Here is a 19,224-nt window from a genome sequence, read left to right as displayed (position 1 = left end):
GTGTGTAAGTGACTGATAGGAACAACTATCTTTGAGATTGGTCCAGTATTAAGCGGCAACACTGTAACCGGCAGCCACAGACCGGGCTGCGATGTAACCCTTTGGGGCAAACGTGCATAGTCAATTTTGTCCACTAAAAGTACTGTTTTTGCCACTGACAGGATCAGATTATTATAATATATAATATATTATTATCAGATTTATGTCTCACAACATTATGGAAAGGATCCCTACATAGATAGGCCTTTTATAAAACCTCTTTTTGTTTAACCAGAAACAGCTCTGAGGTCACTAGCGCTTAACTCACCAGACTCCATTAAAAAAAAAAAAAATACTTTTAGTGTGTACAGAGCCAACGTATTTTCACATGTAGATCGGTAAACTATATGTGTATTTCAACCAAAACTAGAGTTGTGATTGTTGGAATAGTGGAAATACGACCCAAAATGGCTTTTCATAGTTTAAATGTGTTTCTTTTGACTGTGAATGAAGTGTATTTTACAATGCTAAAATTACTGTTTATTTACATGGAGTCTGGGGGCTTTAGCGAACGCAATTTTGCGGATGTTTTTAGGTTTAAAAAAAGGATCTTACTCTTTAACAGAAAGGTCGACCTCCTTAGAAATCCTTTCCATAATGTTGTCAGACACTTAGAATATTAATATGAGCCTGTCAATGGCAAAACAAGCACTTTTTTGAAGGAATACAAACTGCACGATTGCCCTCTTAACTTACATTGTAGCTGGTCTTGCTTAATACCGGACCCATTTCAAAGATTGCTGTTCCCATCACTCCACAAAAACATAGGAAAATAGTCCAGGTTGAAAAAAAAACGACATTACCCTATAACTCACTCAAGACACATGATCTGTTGGATATTGTTTGAACAGAGGAGAGTGATTTCCTACTGTAGATGGTTATATTTCAGCATTTGGCTCTAGGAAAACTACATTAGATACATAGTGGGATTCAATATTTGCAGAACATAATCTCGCACATTAAACAAGTGTCACTATTAAACTCTAGGGTTTCTGTAATCCTCTGACCTGTCAAACGAGTCGGTGGCCATCTTGTACAGGTAGATGAAGAGTTTGCTGCAGTGTTTGAGTGTGGGACAGACGCTGTCTCCTGCGCAGCCTCCAGGGGCAGCCTCGTCCTCCAGCAGCCTCTGGAAAGGCTGAGCATTGGAGGGGAAAACGCTTGTGGGACCCAGCTTCTTAATGTCTGAGAAACAGCCCAGCAGCCTGATGGCAAGTAGAAAAGAAGAAAAGTTTGGTTTAAAAAAAAAAAGGCGACACCACATAACACAATCGACAGAAAGCATTGAAAAGCTGAATTCTATTTCTCTTCGGACTTTGTTGTGCTTCCTTTTAGGTGTTTCAACATTTTCCAAAAGTTATTTTGGAAGTTCTTCATGCATTATTCTGCCTCTATACTTCATTAGTATGGTAGTAAAGCAGTACTAAATAAAGCCCAATCTGTACTGGACTACAATTATTTGGGAACCTTTTGTGATGTAGGAATTTAACTGCCATATTTGTTAAGAAAATTATTTTTCTGATTGTAAAAAAATTTGATAAATGGCAAAAATATCTTTTCATGATTTTTTTTTTATCGTTTGTTAATAATAATACATTCTGAAAAGCAATATGACTTTCAATATATGGCTTAATCTGTGTAAAATTTAAGTAGAAAGTATGTAGAAATGTGATAAAACATGCATTTTAGTGTTAAGAACCCAGACGATCTTTGCATATAATACAAATCACAAACGAGGCCTCAGGCATCACTAGTTCTGGGCGAATAGACCTTACCTTATAGCATCAGCCAGCTTCTCATACTGGATCTCCGTGCGGAAGAAGTGTGAGTTGGCGGGCTCGTAGCGCATGGCGGCGGTGAGAGTGCAGATGACGGTGTGCAGCAGCTCAAAGACTTGGTTCTGGTTGACGCGCTCCCAGCCGTGTCGCGGCGGCTGGCACAGTGAGCGCTCCATGGCCACCAGCAGAGAGGTGACGTAGACAAAGCCGCCCACCTTGCGGAACACCGTCCGGGTGCGGTGGCTCTCACGCAAAACCGCTAACAAAGCCTGAAGGAGGAGGAGAAGAAACAGATTATTTATTTAGTCAAGATTTACACAGTTCAAATTCTTCGAGTGATTCATCGTTTTTCAAATCAAAACCGCGATTTGAAAGAATACGATTAGCTAATCGCCAAGACCGCGATTAATCAAATGTGCAATATTTTGTCGAAGGTTTGGTTTAACATTTGTTAAAACACTGTTATTTCATAAGACAAATGCTGGAATAATGTTACATATCATGGAACAATTTCACGTGACTACCTCTTGAAGCTCATCAAGAGAATGCCAAGAGTGTGCAAAGCAGTAATCAGAGTAAAGGGTGGCTACTTCGAAGAAACTAGAATAGTTTTCAGTTATTTCACACTTTTTTGTTAAGTACATAATTCCACGTGTTCATTCATAGTTTTGATGCCTTCAGTGAGAATCTACAATGTAAATAGTCATGAAAATAAAGGAAATGCATTGAATGAGAAGGTGTGTACAATATATATAAAAAATATATATATATATATATATATATATATATATATATATATATATATATATATATATAAATAAGATGTCACACACCCTCTGCTTCACTTTCTCCGCATAATTTTATTTAGACATGATTTCCCTTACATATTTTACATTTTGTTACTCAATTATTCTTTCTCATGTTGAGTTTTTATGTAATTTGGTTTTTGTTGCCTCGTTCAGTCATATATCTCTGTTCATTAACTCATTTTCCTCTCATTCTTCTTCTGCGGTGAGACATATTTAGGAGGCCCTCAGGGGTTTCTTTGTCTCAGTTCACCGACTTGATTTTTTTCCCCGACATTTTTCCAGTGTTATGGTTCATGTTCGCAAATAACCTAAACTAAAACATCAAACCGTAACCTAGATATGCGTTTGGGGACCTACAATCAGCCTGAGAGCATAGAATGAGGGTGACAGGCAAAGTTTTTAATTAGCAACTGAAAAGTGGAGAAAACGGCTGGGATCAGCAACAGATGAAGCTTTTGAATGACACATGTAAAGTGCAGTGAAGGCACATGTCAGGGAGAACCGGGCTCAGTAACACTCGGGGCATTTTCATTTTTAGCCATTTCAATCCTGCTTCTGAAGGAATATCTTTCAAACTTCTATTGTTGTAATCATAGGACAAAAACATATATTGTATGATAGGATTATTATTTCTGAACATGAACATAAGCCACCTGCTTTTCCAGAGAACACAATCAGCACATTATTAATACTTCAATAAATAATACAAGAAGAGCATTGGTACAGTCCAAAAAATCTTAGTGTGGTAGCCATGGTGATGTCACTTAGACTGCATCATTAGTTGGGTATATCATACAGATAATTATTAAAAAATATGTTATCATTAAAACAACCCCTAATTCAGAAACTCTGATTTAAGTTATCATTATCCTAATTCGCTCAAATCACAAAAAAAAAACTGTGGTAACCAGTTGTGGTATGACAGCATGCAGAACATTTTCCATTTAAAATTAGGCAACACTAATAAAATGTACGCGAATGGAGTGTCTCTGTTTCTCTGAATCCATAGAACAAGCAGCAAACCATTTTATGAGGACTAGAGGTAGTCTTTCTGTCTGTTGACAGAAAGTTCTGCGACATTATGGGAACACTGTTTCTAAAAAAAAAAAAAACGTGTTGTGGCCGTTTAGCTCAGTTGGTAGAGCAGGCACATGTGTACAGAGGACTGTTCCTCGACGCAGAAGGTCCAGGGTTCGAATCTGACCTGTGACGGTTTTCGTGGATGTCTTCCCCCCTCTCTCTCCTTTCCAATAAAAGGCAGAAATGCCCCCCAAAAAAACAAACATAAAATGTCCTTGACTTCCACTCTCAAATCTCAGAGATGGCTAAAACTCTGTCTGTATGGAGAGAAAAATAATAAAAAACAAATGAATTGCATATCTAGACACTACTAGGAGTAACTGAGAAAATATGGTGTTTTAAGCTGGGTGAACTCACTGTTTAAACTGTCAGTTTAAGATGCTATAAGTACAGTAAAACATTAATCCAGAGAATAGTGTTATGATATAAAACAGTGAGACTATATAAATATTATATTTTATATTTTAAGTTTATATTAGGGCTGGGCGATAGGGAGAAAAGCAGATATCACGATATTCTTGACCAAATACCTCAATATTGGCGATATTCTAGGGTTGACAATTGGTGCTTTAACAAAATATCTTCACACTTAGATTTTAGATAAATAATCATCAATGTGGACATAATGTCGAAGTGGGGAAAAGGCAAATAACAGAACAGGTTTTCTGGTAAGTTCAGAAAAGTACATCCCTTTACTGTAATGCAGCCTTTAAAACCAGTAAAAGACAACACTTATGTCATATCACGATATTACGATATCCAAAATCTGAGACGATATCTAGTCTCATATCACGATATCAATATAATATCGATATATTGCCCAGCCCTAGTGGTATTTATCCCTTTAGTATCTCTAGGTGTAAGACAGTGAGCAAGACTTCTTCATGGCAATATTGTTACTTTTGTATAATGTTTGCAGCATGTGGTCATTTTTTAACTTGACTAACTGGAAAAGCCAAAAGCACACACTGTCTGGATGTTTTTTTAACAATTTGTTAATAAGACAAACATAAATAGTTATGTATTTTAATACAGCAGGAAACCGCTGGCTCAAGCCTTAAAAAACTATTGGTAACACTTTACTTAAAGGTATCTACATAAGAGTGACATAACACGGTCATAAAAGTGTCATAAACATTATAAACAAGTCATAAACGTTTATGACATAATGCTTCTTTTAGTAAGTGTCATTTGGTTTTTGTCATGACAAGTTATGGTTAGGGTTAGGGTTGGTGTTCATGTGTTCATGACAGCGTCATGTCACTCTTATGTAGATACCTTCAAGTAAAGTGTTACCAATAGTTTTTTAAGGCTCAAAACGTTGAAAGCTCTGGAAAAAGCGTTGATAAAAAAAAGCTAGATATGTTGCACCGCTGAGCCAGCGGTTTCCTACTGCATTAAAATACTGCCGGGCTCAGCACAGTGTTTTTTTTTAAAACCAATCACAGGATGTTAAGTACATCCTCTTCCTGTCCTCTAAACTGGGAAATTACCACCAGGCTACCTGCACATTTTACTATGTCCTGGTAAAATGTAGGTTTGGGGTGTTAACTTAACCAGCCATGTGGAGGCCTCGAGGATTCGATGCAACATATCAGGGATTGACTATGCCCCCCTCAGAGATAACAGGGTTAAATGTGCACTTTCACAAGGCTAATCAGCTTAATTTTAAGATCTGTTTGTGTGTCTGCAGCGTGGTACTGCCCACGGTACATAAACCCTGAAGACGAGCGAGGGAAAAAATGATTTCACTAAAACCGGATTTGATATAAGTTCTTTGCCGTCTTTAGTTTATTTGAGGGCGATAATTAAAATCCCAGATTAGTGACATAGGAGCAAAAAGCTGACGGGTTAATCCAGCCGAAGCCTTCAGAAGGCGTGAGAATCATCTCGTCTGAAGGAGTGGAATTTGAACAAATGCAATTATGCTCCAGAAAATGAGCCGGCATCCTCTCACCCTGTGTGTGTGAATGTGTGTGTGAATGTGAGTGTGTGTATATATGCTTTTATGTGCAGCGTACACTTAGTGCCTTGGTTTGAAGCAATTACCGTATGCAGGGCTTTAAATGCATATTGATTTTTCTAAATTACAGACTTTACCTTTCCTCAATGTTCTCACCGAGACTGAAGATTGTGTTGGTGCTGACCTCATCTTTCTGAACACCTTCTTAGCTACACTACGGTATATCAAAATATACTACAAAACTAATCACATTTGAGTTGACAAATTCTTTAAAATCAAAGTAGTTGCATGTTGCCGGACAAAGTTTAAAGTAAGATAATATAGTAAGACAGAGATGGAGCCTGTGGTAGATATTAAGTATTATTATAAAAAGAAATTTAAAAGTGAACCACATGTCAGTAATACAACATATTGACGTTAAATTAATTAATTTAATGGAATGACTGGGTGTGTTGTTACCCGCAGTATGTCAGTCTTCAGCTGTAGTTCACTGGGCGGTGCCGAGTGCATGAGGCCCAGCAGTGTTCCCATATCGTCATCTCCGCTGGGCGACAGGACGAGCTGTTGGATGATGAGCAGGGCGTGTTCCCGACACTGCCGGTACTTCACGATGTTGTGAACGCAACGAGCGCCGCCAAACTCCCTGAACAGAGCTGGGAGAGGGAAAGAAAAAAATGGCAGAAACTTAGTCTTTGCACATTTTTAACTGAACACAATGACACCAGGCCAGGTTATAATGAATACGCTGTTTGAAAAAAAATGTTTGTCTAATAGTCGACTTTTAAGGAATACGCTACACCATTGCTGATCGGTATATTCAGTATGCTCCAAACCCTCATTAGTTTCTTCACAACATAGCTAAATACACTACATACAAGTTCCACTCTTTGGAGCACCCGCTGAAGTTCAGCTGCAAGCAGTGTACTTAGCTTGGGCTGAAACTAAACGTTATTTTCATTATCGGATAATATGTAATTCTTTTTTTACGATTAATAGTTTAATTGTATAAGATATTTAATATTAGAAGAAAAAAAAGCTGCTCATCACAATCTCCTAAAGCCCAAGTGTCCAAAACCCAAAGATATTCCATTTACAATCATACAAAGAAACCCCTCATGTCAGAACCTGGAACCAGAGAAGGTTTTATATTTACAAAGGTTTACAAAAGTCTTACTTAAGGTTTTAAGTTCAGACTGATAAAGCTTTTGCTGTCAGGGCCCCTAAAGTATGAACTACCCAGATGCAATATGGTTGATTTTGAGGACTTTTGAATCTTATGTTTTGTCAAAGAATCACTTATAATCGATTACTCGATAAACTTAAAATCCTTCTCTTTTTCACCACTGTTGTAGTGCCTATAATTTTAGACTAAGGTTTCTTTTCAAGCAGAAGGTCTGCGCTTTGTCCTTATGTTTCATCAAGTAGATGTTGTGAAAGCAATAATGATTAAAATTGGGTTGCTCGTGATGTTGGTGAGCTTATACGCAAAAAAAAGAATTAAAAAAATCTATCTATTTACTGATGGGCTGATGTGGCTCTGACCCTGAACTTTTAGTACTGCATCCTTGTCATTTGTGTGACACACTGAATTTCGTTTGACTTCTTTGCATTAATTGCCTCTCCAGATAAAGCTTCTGGCTGAGAGCCTCATGCATAACATGTAATGTAATCAATGTGTCACAGAGGAGGGCTTAAAGGACAAATCCGGCGCAAAATGAACCTAGGGGTTAATTACACATGTGCACTGAGTCTACCATTCTCTGGGATTTGTTTTCATGCTAATCGTGTGACCAGTTTTAGCGCAAACCGCTAATTAGCTTATAGCGCTAGTCGTCAGGGCAGGGGTAAAGTAAAAACCGTGTAACCAGTAACCGGTAACATAGCTCAAGCACGGCGTTCGTCGTTCGACTGGTCGTGAGTGTTTTCCCAAAATGGCGCCCGCCTGTATACGTGAACGGTACTGTCTTTATAAACTATCTTTTTAATAAACTGTCTGTACACTTCTCAATGCTTTGGTTTAGGGATCCTCTTTTTACTTTACCAGTGCCCCGACAACTAGCTTTATAAGCTAATTAGCGGTTTGCGCTAAAACTGCTCACATTCGATTAGCATGAAAACAAATCCCAGAGAACGGTCGACTCGGTACACATGTGTTATTAACCCCTAGGTTCATTTTGCGCCGGATTTTTCCTTTAAAACATCATCCTGTTTTTGTGACAAAAGCAAACATCATCATCAAGGTGGAAGAGAGGCTCTCAGCTGTTGGTGATTAGCCTGTTGGTCATTTTTGTGACTCAGCGCGCATTTCTCCAGCTGACTGACACACACACACACACACACACACACACACACACACACACACACACACACACACACACACACACACACACACACACACACACACACACACACACACACACACACACACACGGTCAACACACACACACACACGGTCAATGGAGACTGAGCGATGTGGGAGGAGCGGGAGGTTTAAGGACATTTAATGAGATACTTTATTGATCTCTGGAGGAAGATTTTCCTTCCTCTTCACCTCAATAGAAAGGTCAGAGGTTAAGGCTTAGTAGCTCTGGGGATGGTGGGGGATATGGGTCTTTCTCAAGGACACTTCAATAACGTAGATACATTGCAGACACAAATGGGTGATTGTTTTTTTTTTTTTGGCTCAATTAAATGGATGACTTTTGGATGATTTTATTTAGCATTTAAGGTCAAACATGACACACACAATTAAAGCCAAAAAGTACAATGTGTGTGTAATCGGTTGTTCTAAAGGCGCTGGTAATGGGTGTCCTCCAATGACCCTGCACAACATCCTGCATTGCATAAAACAAGTCACCAGCAGCTGCAACGTGGCTTTTCAAGAGACATCATTACCTCCGCCAGGGAGGTTGTGTTTTTGGTTTAGTTTGTTCGTTTGTTTGCCTGTCAGCAGGATTACGGAAAAACTACTGGCCCGATCTTTTATGAAACTTGGTGGAAGGGTATATCATGGGCCAAGGAAGAACCCATTACGTTTTGGAGCAGATCTGAATCGCGGGACGGATACGCAAATTATTTTTCACTTTCACTCAACATTGCGAGACAGGGCATGCCCTTGGCGGAGTCTGCGCTTTCTGAGTGCCCTTCTAGTCGAGTAAGTGTTTGAAATAAATGCCTTGAATCCCAGTGTACTGTAGCTTTGGAGCTTTATGTGCCCCCTCTGCTGTGCAAATTTTTGCACAATCCAAATTTCCAGAGACAGAAAGCTGAGGGAACACCCTTTAAAAGTGAGGTCAGTTTCCTTCCAGGCTTTTTTCTTGTTGTTACTATTAATTGAATTAAGACTTCCAGAAAGTCCTGTTAATTATTACAATAACCCAAAACGTCTTTATGCTGTATTAATCTATAATGAGTATCATTACTATCACCACATCATTCAAAAATATCATCTGCCTGGATTTGATATGCAATTGAAGACCTTTTCGACACCATGAATCTTGTGTATGACAAAGTGTGCACGTGCCTGAAAGAGTGAGTGTGTGTGTGTGTGTGTGTGTGTGTGTGTGTGTGTGTGTGTGTGTGTGTGTGTGTGTGTGTGTGTGTGTGTGAGAGTGTTTGTTTACCTGCATTAGTGTTGGTGGTGTTAGAGCCCTGCAGGAGCACAGTCAGTGTCTCCATCACCAGCCAGGCCGACTGCTTCTGCTCCTCTGCTACTGGGTTGTTTTTACAGTCAGCTAAAGATAGAGCGAAGCGAGGAGAGAGGTTGGCATTCAGACGACATCATGACTGCATTAAATGCACACGGTGAGCCAGTGATTGATGAGATAATAAGGGCATGCGCTTTACCGTATCATACTGCAATAACACAATAATAAAACAGAATTTAATTTATCCAATTTAAATTATCCGACAACTGTATTTGAAGAAATTTACATTTTTGGCCATAGTGGGTTTATAATCTTTGTGTATAATCAACTCAGTGCATTTCAGGTCAATGCCTGTAGTTTTTGTTTTTTAAGCTTGGATTTTACGCCAGTTGTTGCCAATTATGATTTTGGCTTCTTGTGGGCTCAGTCACTACTGGAGGTTTGTTGATTTGATTCCATATGCATTTACAGATAAGCTATACGATTAAGTGATTGGTGTATTTTTCCTTAGCACTACTAACTATTTAAATTATTTTATTTATTTGTTTTTTTTATTAACATTTATTTAACCAGGAAGAAACTCGTTGAGATTAAAAATGTCTTTTTCAAGAGTGTCCTGGCCAAATAATTCAAAACTGAGTACCAATGATATTAAAAGAGCAATTTAACATCAGCTAAAAATAAAACTTGTTTTTTCTGACCTTCAGTGGTTTAACTTTTTATCTTTCTGAAATAAACAATGGACAAATAGAGTCTTTAAACACTTCAGATGTAAAGTTATTTGCTGTCAAAGTGACGTCAAAATGAATGGCAGTCAGTGGAATGCTAACGGCAGGTGATCGTTTTGTAGCATCAAAATAGCGCCATAGGAGGTTCAAGTTCTGAAGCGAAGCTTACCCCCTTCGTTTTGGCAGCCGAGGAAGTAAGGAAGAGAAGAGAGAGGAAGTGTTTTGTTGCCATTTTCAGGATTCTGATTGGCAAACGCGGGCTTGAGCTTCTCGTTACACTGCCACCTACAGGTTTGGCATGCTCTTGACGGCATTGACGGCATATATACACGGGTACGTGTAAACGAGCACTTTTCTGGAAACTGAATCACAATGTTATGTTTGAAAACGGAGAGGTTGAAATGTCCGTTTATGAAAATAGCCGGCCACGTGTAAACGTAGCAAAAAGCAGGGGGGAAAAAAACCTCACCTTGGTCATTATTGTGTGGTTGCTGCTGCGTGGCCGGGTCTTTGAGCAAGGCAGCGTACTTGTGCAGCAGGTTGACCAGCACCTCGAGCAGGCCGACCTCCCGCAGAACGTCGCTGAACACCGGGTCGTGCCTGGACAGCTTCAGCAGCGTCCGGACAGCCGTGATTGTGCAGGCGTGAGACGAGCTCGACTTGAGCAGCACGCTGACACTGAATAGCTCTTTGCACGGCACGTAGTTGAGGCTGAAGACGACAAACTCAAGGAGCTCAAAATACTTAGTCTGGGCCTCGGGGAGCTTGGCCACACGCTCTGCAAACTGCGACAGGGTGTGCTGCGACTCCAGGATGAAGTAGTTGGCCGGCTCGGAGGAGTAGATGTTTCCGATGGCGTCCAGTAGCATGGACGCCAGACGGTTTGTTTTAGCCTTCAGGAAGGCGTTCTGAAGCACCGAAAAAGCCTGGATATTACGCACTGTGTGGCCTGGAAGAGAGGAGGAGAGAGGACAGATTTGAGAGACAGTTCATTAAACTGCAGGTAACCAAAACAATACTTTACTTCTCCTTACCTTCTCACTGGCAAAATAAAAAATAAAGAGTCAAACAAAGAAATTGAGAAATCTATGATTGGATGGGTTTCTCAACTTTTTTTGTTTGACTCTTGGTTAGATTTGCTTTGTATATTGTATGCATTTGGTGTAAAGATACTAATTATTAAGTACCAAGACAAAAAAAAGAGACCAAACATTAACGGAGTGGACAGATGGAGGCGGATGACTTCTACATTTCTCAAGACTCAGACCTACATAGGATTCGGCTGCAGGCTTTCGAATTTGCCGGGGCAGTGACAAGCGCCTCTCGCTGATCTCCTTCTCAGTTTCAGCTGGTTTCAGTAATGTGATGCTGGCTCTGAACGAAAACGCGTTGTGGATTAGCTAGACAGGTAGGCTAGTGCTTCATGTCCCTCTCAGCCATTATAGTTTTTCAAAATGGTGGAACGACATGGAAGCCTCCTTGGACTTGCCCGTCCAATGTAAATACAGATAAGAAATTCTTCGCTTACGAGGATAAATCAGATCATTGGCAGAGGTAATTTTACACCAATGAGGACATTTTTGAATGAAGACATTGATTTTAGCTAATAAATTACTTAAAACACTACACAGTGTACCTTAATAGGGCAGCATCATCAAGTCAGGAGAAAGTGTAGCACAGTGGTTGAACTGGTCTCATTTGTGGTAATGCTCCTTCAACATAATCCCTTATGATAGACATCCCTTTGTCATACATTTCTGTTGTTTAACAATAAATGTTTGCAGTTTGCATTGTCAACTTGGTGTTGGAGTAATAAAGCATTATGGGAGAAAGAAATCTGTATTTTATTTGAAAATTGTCGTAAAATTTAAGGTCCATGTGTTTTTTTGAAAAAACTATAGAGAATCTTAAAATGTTTAAAAGGTGGCGGTATGCCCTTAATATAGGATTGAAAGATGGAGAAAGGATGAAGTGAAAGAGCATGAAGGACGGAAGTTATCGCTGAACTACACTACACACATAATCTGACCTCCATTTTGGGGTTGAAAATTTAACATAAAACCACAAAATATGACTAACACACATAGTAATACACAACACGAAAAGTGACACTGACGTGTGTCACCACACACAAAAACACACACACACACACACACACACACACACACACACACACACACAAAAACACACACACACACACACACACACACACACACACACACACACACACACACACACGTTAAGTGACTGTGGCGGGCTAATTAGGCGTGTAGGGGGACCCTCATACCATGATGGCTTCTGGTAATGACTTTGCACACAGCTGGAGCTGTCATCAGGTGGGTAAACACAAGTGCGCATTTGTGTGAGTGTCGCTCTGTTCTCGGCTTGGCTGTGTTAGCGTCGTGGTGTACAAGGTTAGAAAACTGACAATTGTGTGCGGTTGTGTTCCTTTTCTAACAGGGAGCTGGCAACAGTGTTTCACCATGGGGCAGAGGTGACAAGCCAAGTTACAACCCGGTACAGTCACATGGAAACACTTCAGCATGTGTGCTTTCTTAAAACTAAAACATTTACCCAAAACCAAGTCTTAATATTTAACACTGGCAAAGCCAGACTGAAACATAACCAGGTCAAAGAAAATGGAGAAAAACCATCTTATTGGTAATTAACATAAATACATAAATAAAAATAAATGAGTAAGTAAGAAGACTAACACATAAATAGATGACTGAATAAATAAAGGACTGAACGAAAGTCAAAGGAAGAACATAGTTTTCTTTCGATTTTTATGTCACACTACTTTTTTTTTCCCCCACTTCCTCCGGCTACCATATTATAGTATATTATAAAAGGCACTATAGTATTTGGAACAAATGCATTATTTTCATTATCAATTAATCTGAGGTTTATGTTTATGCCTAAATGAATTATTTCCTAAATTTAACTCCAGAAAGCAGCGTTAATACTCATAATACGCTTAAAGATATAAGCAGTTTCAAAAGTGATCCCTCTAATACGTGTAGCTACATCCACTTAGCAGACATGTTTTTTTTTTTACTAACAAGAAACCAAGATTTGGTTGATGAAGGGATGGGATTAAAATCTTTTTTACATAATTAATAGGTGTAAAACTATGGAAATAATGTATGTCAATTTAAATATTAACATGCACATTGTGGACATTATCTTGACTGGGCCGTTTATTTTTTTTATTTATTTAGTTTTCTCTTTTTTTTACAACAAAGGTTTTATTACCATATATGGTAACACTTTACTTGAAGGTATCTACATAAGAGTGACATGACACTGTCATGACACATGAACCCTAACCCTAACTTGTCATGACAAAAATCAAATGACACTTACTAAAAGAAGCGTTATGTCATAAACGTTTATGACTGGTTTATAATGTTTATGACACGTTCATGACAGTGTCATGTCACTCTTATGTAGAGACCTTCAAGTAAAGTGTAACCCCATACAGTGCCTGACAAAAGTCTTGTCGCTTATGTAAGTTGTAGGAATAACAAATAACTTGACTTGGTCAATTGGAATCAGAAATGGCTTATATAAAAGGCAAATGCTTCTGGATTATGCTTAGTATACCAAAATAAAGTATTGTATCATTCATTGAGTTTTATCATTGAATTAGGACAGAGAGGTCAGATTTGGCTTTGACAAAAGTCTTGTCGTGTCTTTAAATGATTCAACCAGTCACAGATTAGAGCTTCACCTGTGACAAATACTGTAATTAACACATTCCCGGGTGTGTATAAATAGAACTCCAGCACACCAGACCTTCATGTGAAGTGCAACCTGACCTCTCACAATATGCCAAAGATTCAACCACAGACCGACAGAGTGCTGATCATCAAGAGCCTGAAGACCAAGTGCTGCTGCTGAGGTGGCAGACATCTTCAATGTATCCAAACGTCAAATGGAGAGGATAAGAAAAAGATTTGAAAAAACTGGTGAAGTTCATGACAAGCCCATGTCAGGCAGACCCCGTAAGACAACTGTTCGAGAGGACCGTTTGTGGCTTCGACAGTCCAGGGCCAGCCCTTTTTCTGGGCTGGCCACCAGAAACCCCTGTATCTATAAGAACAGTTTGTCGAATTATCTCACGCAGTGGTCTCCATGGCCGAATTAGTGCTCACAAACTAGCATTAAATAGAAGACAACAATTGTGTTGCATTTGCACAGGCCCACAGCTTGGTGAAAGGATGGACAGTGGAAAAGTGGCAGAGGGGTTGATTTTTCTGATGAATCATCCATTGAACTGCATCCCAATTGCCGCAAATACTGCAGAAGACCTGTTGGAACCCGCATGGACCCAAGATTCACCCAGAAAACAGTCAAGTTTGGTGGAAGAAAAATCATGGTTTGGGGTTACATCCAAGTATGGGGGTGTGCGAGAGATCTGCAGAGTGGATGGCAACATCAACAACCTGAAGTATCAACAAATTCTTGCTGCCCCTTACAATCGAAACTACAAGAGAGTGCAAATTCTTCAGCAGGATGGCGCTCCTTGTCATACTTCAGCCTCCACATCAAAGTTCCTGAAAGCAAAGAAGGTCAAGGTGCTCCAGGATTGGCCAGCCCAGTCACCAGACATGAACATTATTGAGCATGTCTAGCGTAAGATGAAGGAGGAGGCTTGGAAGATGAAACCAAAGAATCTTGATGAACTCTGGGAGTCTTGCAAGACTGCTTTATTTGCTATTCCAGATGACTTTATCAATAAGTTATTTGAGTCATTCCCAAGACATATGGCTGTAGTCTTCCAAACCATTTTCTTTTTCCCAAGGCACCATGACTTTACGTATGCTCTGATGTTATTGTAGCATGTTTGTGTATTCAAAATAAACTATAATTTCTACCGTACATTACTGTATTTTTGTATGCGACAAGACTTTTGTCCAAGCCAAATCTGACCTCTCTGTCCTAATTCAATGATAAAACTCAATGAATGATACAATACTTTATTTTGGTATAATAAGCATAATCCAGAAGCCTTTGCCTTTCATATAAGCCATTTATGATTCCAATTGATCAACTACAAGTCAAGTTATTATTTGTTGTTCCTACAACTTAGATAAGCGACAAGACTTTTGTCAGGCACTGTATATCTCACTTGCCCTTGTGTCAACAAGATCACATGCACTCCCTTTTGGATTCTACTGAGTGATTATATACAATTATAAAGGAAGCATGAGTGCAATTTAATTATTTGAGATATAAGGTAGATCTGGCTGCCGTATAACGTTGAGCATGTTTCTTTAATGACAAACTGTAAAAAGACAGATGGTCATGTTGGACGGGTTCTACTAAAGCATCTCTGGACTCCAAAGAGCCCATTTGTATGCAGGAGGCCTCAGGCATTCATCTCCAGCAGTGTGACAGGCGGCAGAGTTGCCATGGTGTCTGTCAACAGGTTAAGCTTACTGGAATCAGCCAAGCGTCAAAGTAATTTCAGGGATTAAGATCTGAGGGGGAGATACGGCTGGGGTATACATGAAGACTTTTCCACAAGTAATTCCTCTCTTGTTTCAGGGCTTTGGGCAAACCGAGTTGGTGGGATTGTGTAGATTTAAGAGGCGAGCCTGTGATCAGAAAATCACTGAGTTGTAGCCTGGATGGGCAAAGGAGAGAACATCTTTAACTCCCTTAACATTTACCGTTAAAGTGTCCATGAATCCTTCTTTGGGTGACGATTTCAGCAAAGAGAGAGAGGCGCTTTACTAATTTCTTTTCAGTGAGGGTTTGTGTGTGTTGCCTTGTCCTTGAATTTCACTACAAAATGAATCAAGTTTTTATTTCTCTTCTTCTCTGGTATATCTGCTGGCTCTCGGCCCTGCCCATTGGTTTCTACTGCGGACAGAAATCTTTATAAACCGATATATCACAAAAATATACTTATTATGCTAGTGCTAGTGAGTGTTGGCAGCAGCAGTGTATGTGGGATATCAACAGTCCAAAAGTTGGTTTTTGATCCCAACCAATAGTTGGCAAGACATTTTACTCATTTCAACATTTCGACATTTCAATCCACTAGTAATGTCTTGAGTGTATAAAAAGGAGTACTGTACAGCTGACAGAGCTGAGATATTGCATGCAACATGCAAGGAAGGACAAAGGTCACAGGCAAATCAGAAATGAAGACGTGAGATTACCTTCTGACAGGTTTGCCTTATTTGAATCTAATTCAATTAAAGGCATTCCACTCAGGTCAGTCAGATAATTCTCTTTACACGGAATTGTCAGTTAAAAGAAAGTGGCGGCAATAGACAAAGATGATATTATGTTTAATTTCATTATGTAGAAGACACTGATCCCCAAATACCTTTCAATCATCACGTCATTGGATGGGTTTTTTTGTATTACGAGCTAATTATTTCTGTAACTGAGCATTAAATGTCAAGTCTGCCCCAGGACTGCCCAATCAAAGGATGTGACTAGTACACCAATATTCCTTTACCTCTAAAGTTTGCTAGTTGTGGAAAAAAATGAAGTCAGATGATGAATTTAAGGATTAAGGAAGGAACTAGATACAGTGGCTACCATTAACACACCTTTCCCAGAAGGCTGCGGGAGAACAAAGCCAGGCAGCAGGAAGGGAGCTCCGGTTGTCAGGCCGGCGGGTTTCAGCTCCGTCACCCCATAAGTTGTCAGACAGGTGACCAGGTTAACAAGGTCCTTTAGTGCATCTTTCGATTCGTCCTCCTTGGCCTGTTCCAGTCTGGATACAGACAAAGAAGCATGTATAAATGTTCAACAGACACCCTCAAGGATCTTAGTGTGTTAGCTGTAGAAATGTAGCTATAGGTCGTACCTGAGCATGAGGTCGCAGAGGAAGGCGTAACCCTGGCACATTCGGAAATCGTCCAGCAGGGTCTGGGACACGTCGCTGGAGTCCTTGAGGAAGCAGGAGAGGCCGGCGAACATCTCCACAATCTCAGACGGTGACAGATCATCCGACTGCTGCATGTTCTGAACACATGTACCCAGGCATTCCTTCTCTGGAGATGGAAGGGTTGGGGGGCAACAGGGGTAAACAGATTGAAATGAACGTGTGACGGAATGTATAGAAATTATTTTGGTGGAACTTGTACGAGCAGGCTGTGATCTCTTTTATTCTTTATGTTAAAAGAGAGAATTGTAAAACTGCATGATGAAATCTGGCAAACCAAGTGTTCATGTGATCATGTGAAAACCAGACCTGTTTTAATTATTAAGCATATTTGCTCTAGGCTTACTTTCATCATGTTTCTACAAAATAGAAGTGTCTAAACATAGTGTTAGCAGGCCTATCAGGAGCTAAAACGATGCTGGCTCTCTGCTGGCAACCTCCTCACACACCTACACATATACAATGGCACTTTTCTTGATGAAATCACCATAGAGCTTTCAGTGGCTAGAATGCATGGCGCGAGTGAGAGAACTATTTCACAGTGGGCTGGTGCATATGATAAGATAAAGGAGCTAGTGAAATGAGGATGTTTGTTTTCTGTCTATGCTTGTAATGTATGATGCTGTATTGCTTTAACTTCTCCTGAGATCTTGGTGGTGGTGGGGGGAGGGGTGGTTGCCACTGGGAAGGGTATGTGGAGAGTGAATCAAATGTTCTCAACTGTTATGTATCACATGCACTGTCTGTTTACTGGAGGTGTGTTTTTCTTGCTCTCTTTAAGAAAAAAAAGAAAAAAACATTTGATTACAAAAAAAATAGAAAAGTGGAAAGCAGCTCTGCTACATTTTTGTCTAAAAGTGAAATGCTTATTAGCTAAACAGCAAATTCAGCACACATCAACTTTATTCACTTCTGGAAATCAATGCTGCAGGCTGATGATGGGAACCAAAAGAGCAGCAGCTCAGTCTCACAGCAGTCTCACAACAAATTTTGCAACCATAAAGAAGTTTAATTTGCCAAAATGACAAACTGTAAATTCACTTGAATTATTTGTTATTTGTGAGATTTAATAACTTGTTTGCTTTGCCAGTATTCTCAGTGCATTTTTTTCTTACTTCAGTTCATGTCAGATGTTTGTTTTGCATGCGCTAATTTGGTTGGATCTGCAGATTCAAGTATATAGCTCCTAATATGTGGGTTACACTCCATTTTCCATTTTCCGATTTTTCATGTGGCCAAATGCATGTCGGATAAACTCCAGATGTGGGTTGGATGACTGGATCTTCAATGTATCTTGGGTGGGCTTATAATTAAATGTACATATAGACAATTTGTTCGACCCTAATTAAACCGTCTAGGATGCATTTTAATATTATATGTGAATAACTAATAAACCCCCACACGTTAACACAGACGTGCTACACATAATGCACATTTGTATTACCGTGTATGTATTTGACCACGTTGACACTCAGGCCGTGTCGGGAGATGGTGGTCAGCACCTCCCCCGCGCTCCTCCTCCAGGGCAGGTTGTGGGGGGGACACCAGGAGGTGATGGCACTGAACAGCAGCTGGAGGTCATCCTTTTGGGCCAGCTCTTCAGCCGGAGACACAAAGGTGCAGAGCTTCACCAGGATCTGCAAGAGTGGAAAGGCAGGAAATTGACTCCAGTCGAAGGAAACGCCCTGAAAATGAGCTGATAAAACTACTGCTGGAAAAAAAAAAAAAAATACTGTCTCACGCAGTCAAGCCCATCATTCATATGTGAAAATGCAAAGAATTCAGGGACTAAGGTCATAAAGGCAGTGGAGAAAATGAAGAAACACACACACACAGTCAGGCACCATGATTTTAGTAAGAGATCCAGCGATCCTTTTATATCAGTGCAACTGTGGATTTAAAATATCAATAACCATCTAATAATCTGCTGATGCAGAGTACTGATTCTCCACATGCACAAGACTTAAGTTACTGCTTAATCAACAACAAATGGTTTGCTTTTTCTCCAGAGTAAGATATGTTTTTTTACATATTGAAAAGGGTAGAAAATAAAGTAGTGTCTATATTTTATGACAAATGTTCATAATATAATGATAATTTGAGAGTTTTCAAGCTAGACGAGACTATTCAAATACATAAATGGTGAAGTTTTCTTAATATTATTTAAATTAATAAATTCCTCTTTATATAAAGTGCTTTGAAATTAAAGTTAACTGGTGGCTGTGGTAGAAGAGGCAGAGGTAGAAACTGAATGTGTTTCTAGCGGTGGA

The 19,224-nt window shown here is 39.6% G+C and overlaps 1 protein-coding gene across 8 annotated transcripts in view; it reads right to left on the bottom strand.

Annotated features, from left to right (window-relative positions):
• Positions 1-19,224, bottom strand: part of wdfy3 (WD repeat and FYVE domain containing 3) — a 113,282-nt gene that overhangs the window by 65,929 nt on the left and 28,129 nt on the right. For all 8 annotated transcript variants that reach the window (XM_039804502.1, XM_039804498.1, XM_039804501.1 and 5 more), the window contains exons 6-13: positions 18,399-18,591; positions 16,877-17,063; positions 16,617-16,783; positions 10,514-10,993; positions 9,293-9,403; positions 6,129-6,322; positions 1,815-2,086; positions 1,047-1,244 (exon numbers count right to left, since the gene is read on the bottom strand). In XM_039804502.1, the coding sequence (XP_039660436.1) occupies positions 1,047-1,244; positions 1,815-2,086; positions 6,129-6,322; positions 9,293-9,403; positions 10,514-10,993; positions 16,617-16,783; positions 16,877-17,063; positions 18,399-18,591 (1,802 nt within the window). The remainder of the gene's footprint in view (positions 1-1,046; positions 1,245-1,814; positions 2,087-6,128; positions 6,323-9,292; positions 9,404-10,513; positions 10,994-16,616; positions 16,784-16,876; positions 17,064-18,398; positions 18,592-19,224) is intronic.

The sequence above is a fragment of the Perca fluviatilis genome, chromosome 6 (assembly GCF_010015445.1).
Source record: "Perca fluviatilis chromosome 6, GENO_Pfluv_1.0, whole genome shotgun sequence".
NCBI classification, from domain to species: Eukaryota; Metazoa; Chordata; class Actinopteri; order Perciformes; family Percidae; genus Perca; species Perca fluviatilis.
The sequence above is the reverse complement of the archived record's forward strand: the minus strand, read 5'-3'. Positions and strand labels throughout refer to the sequence as shown.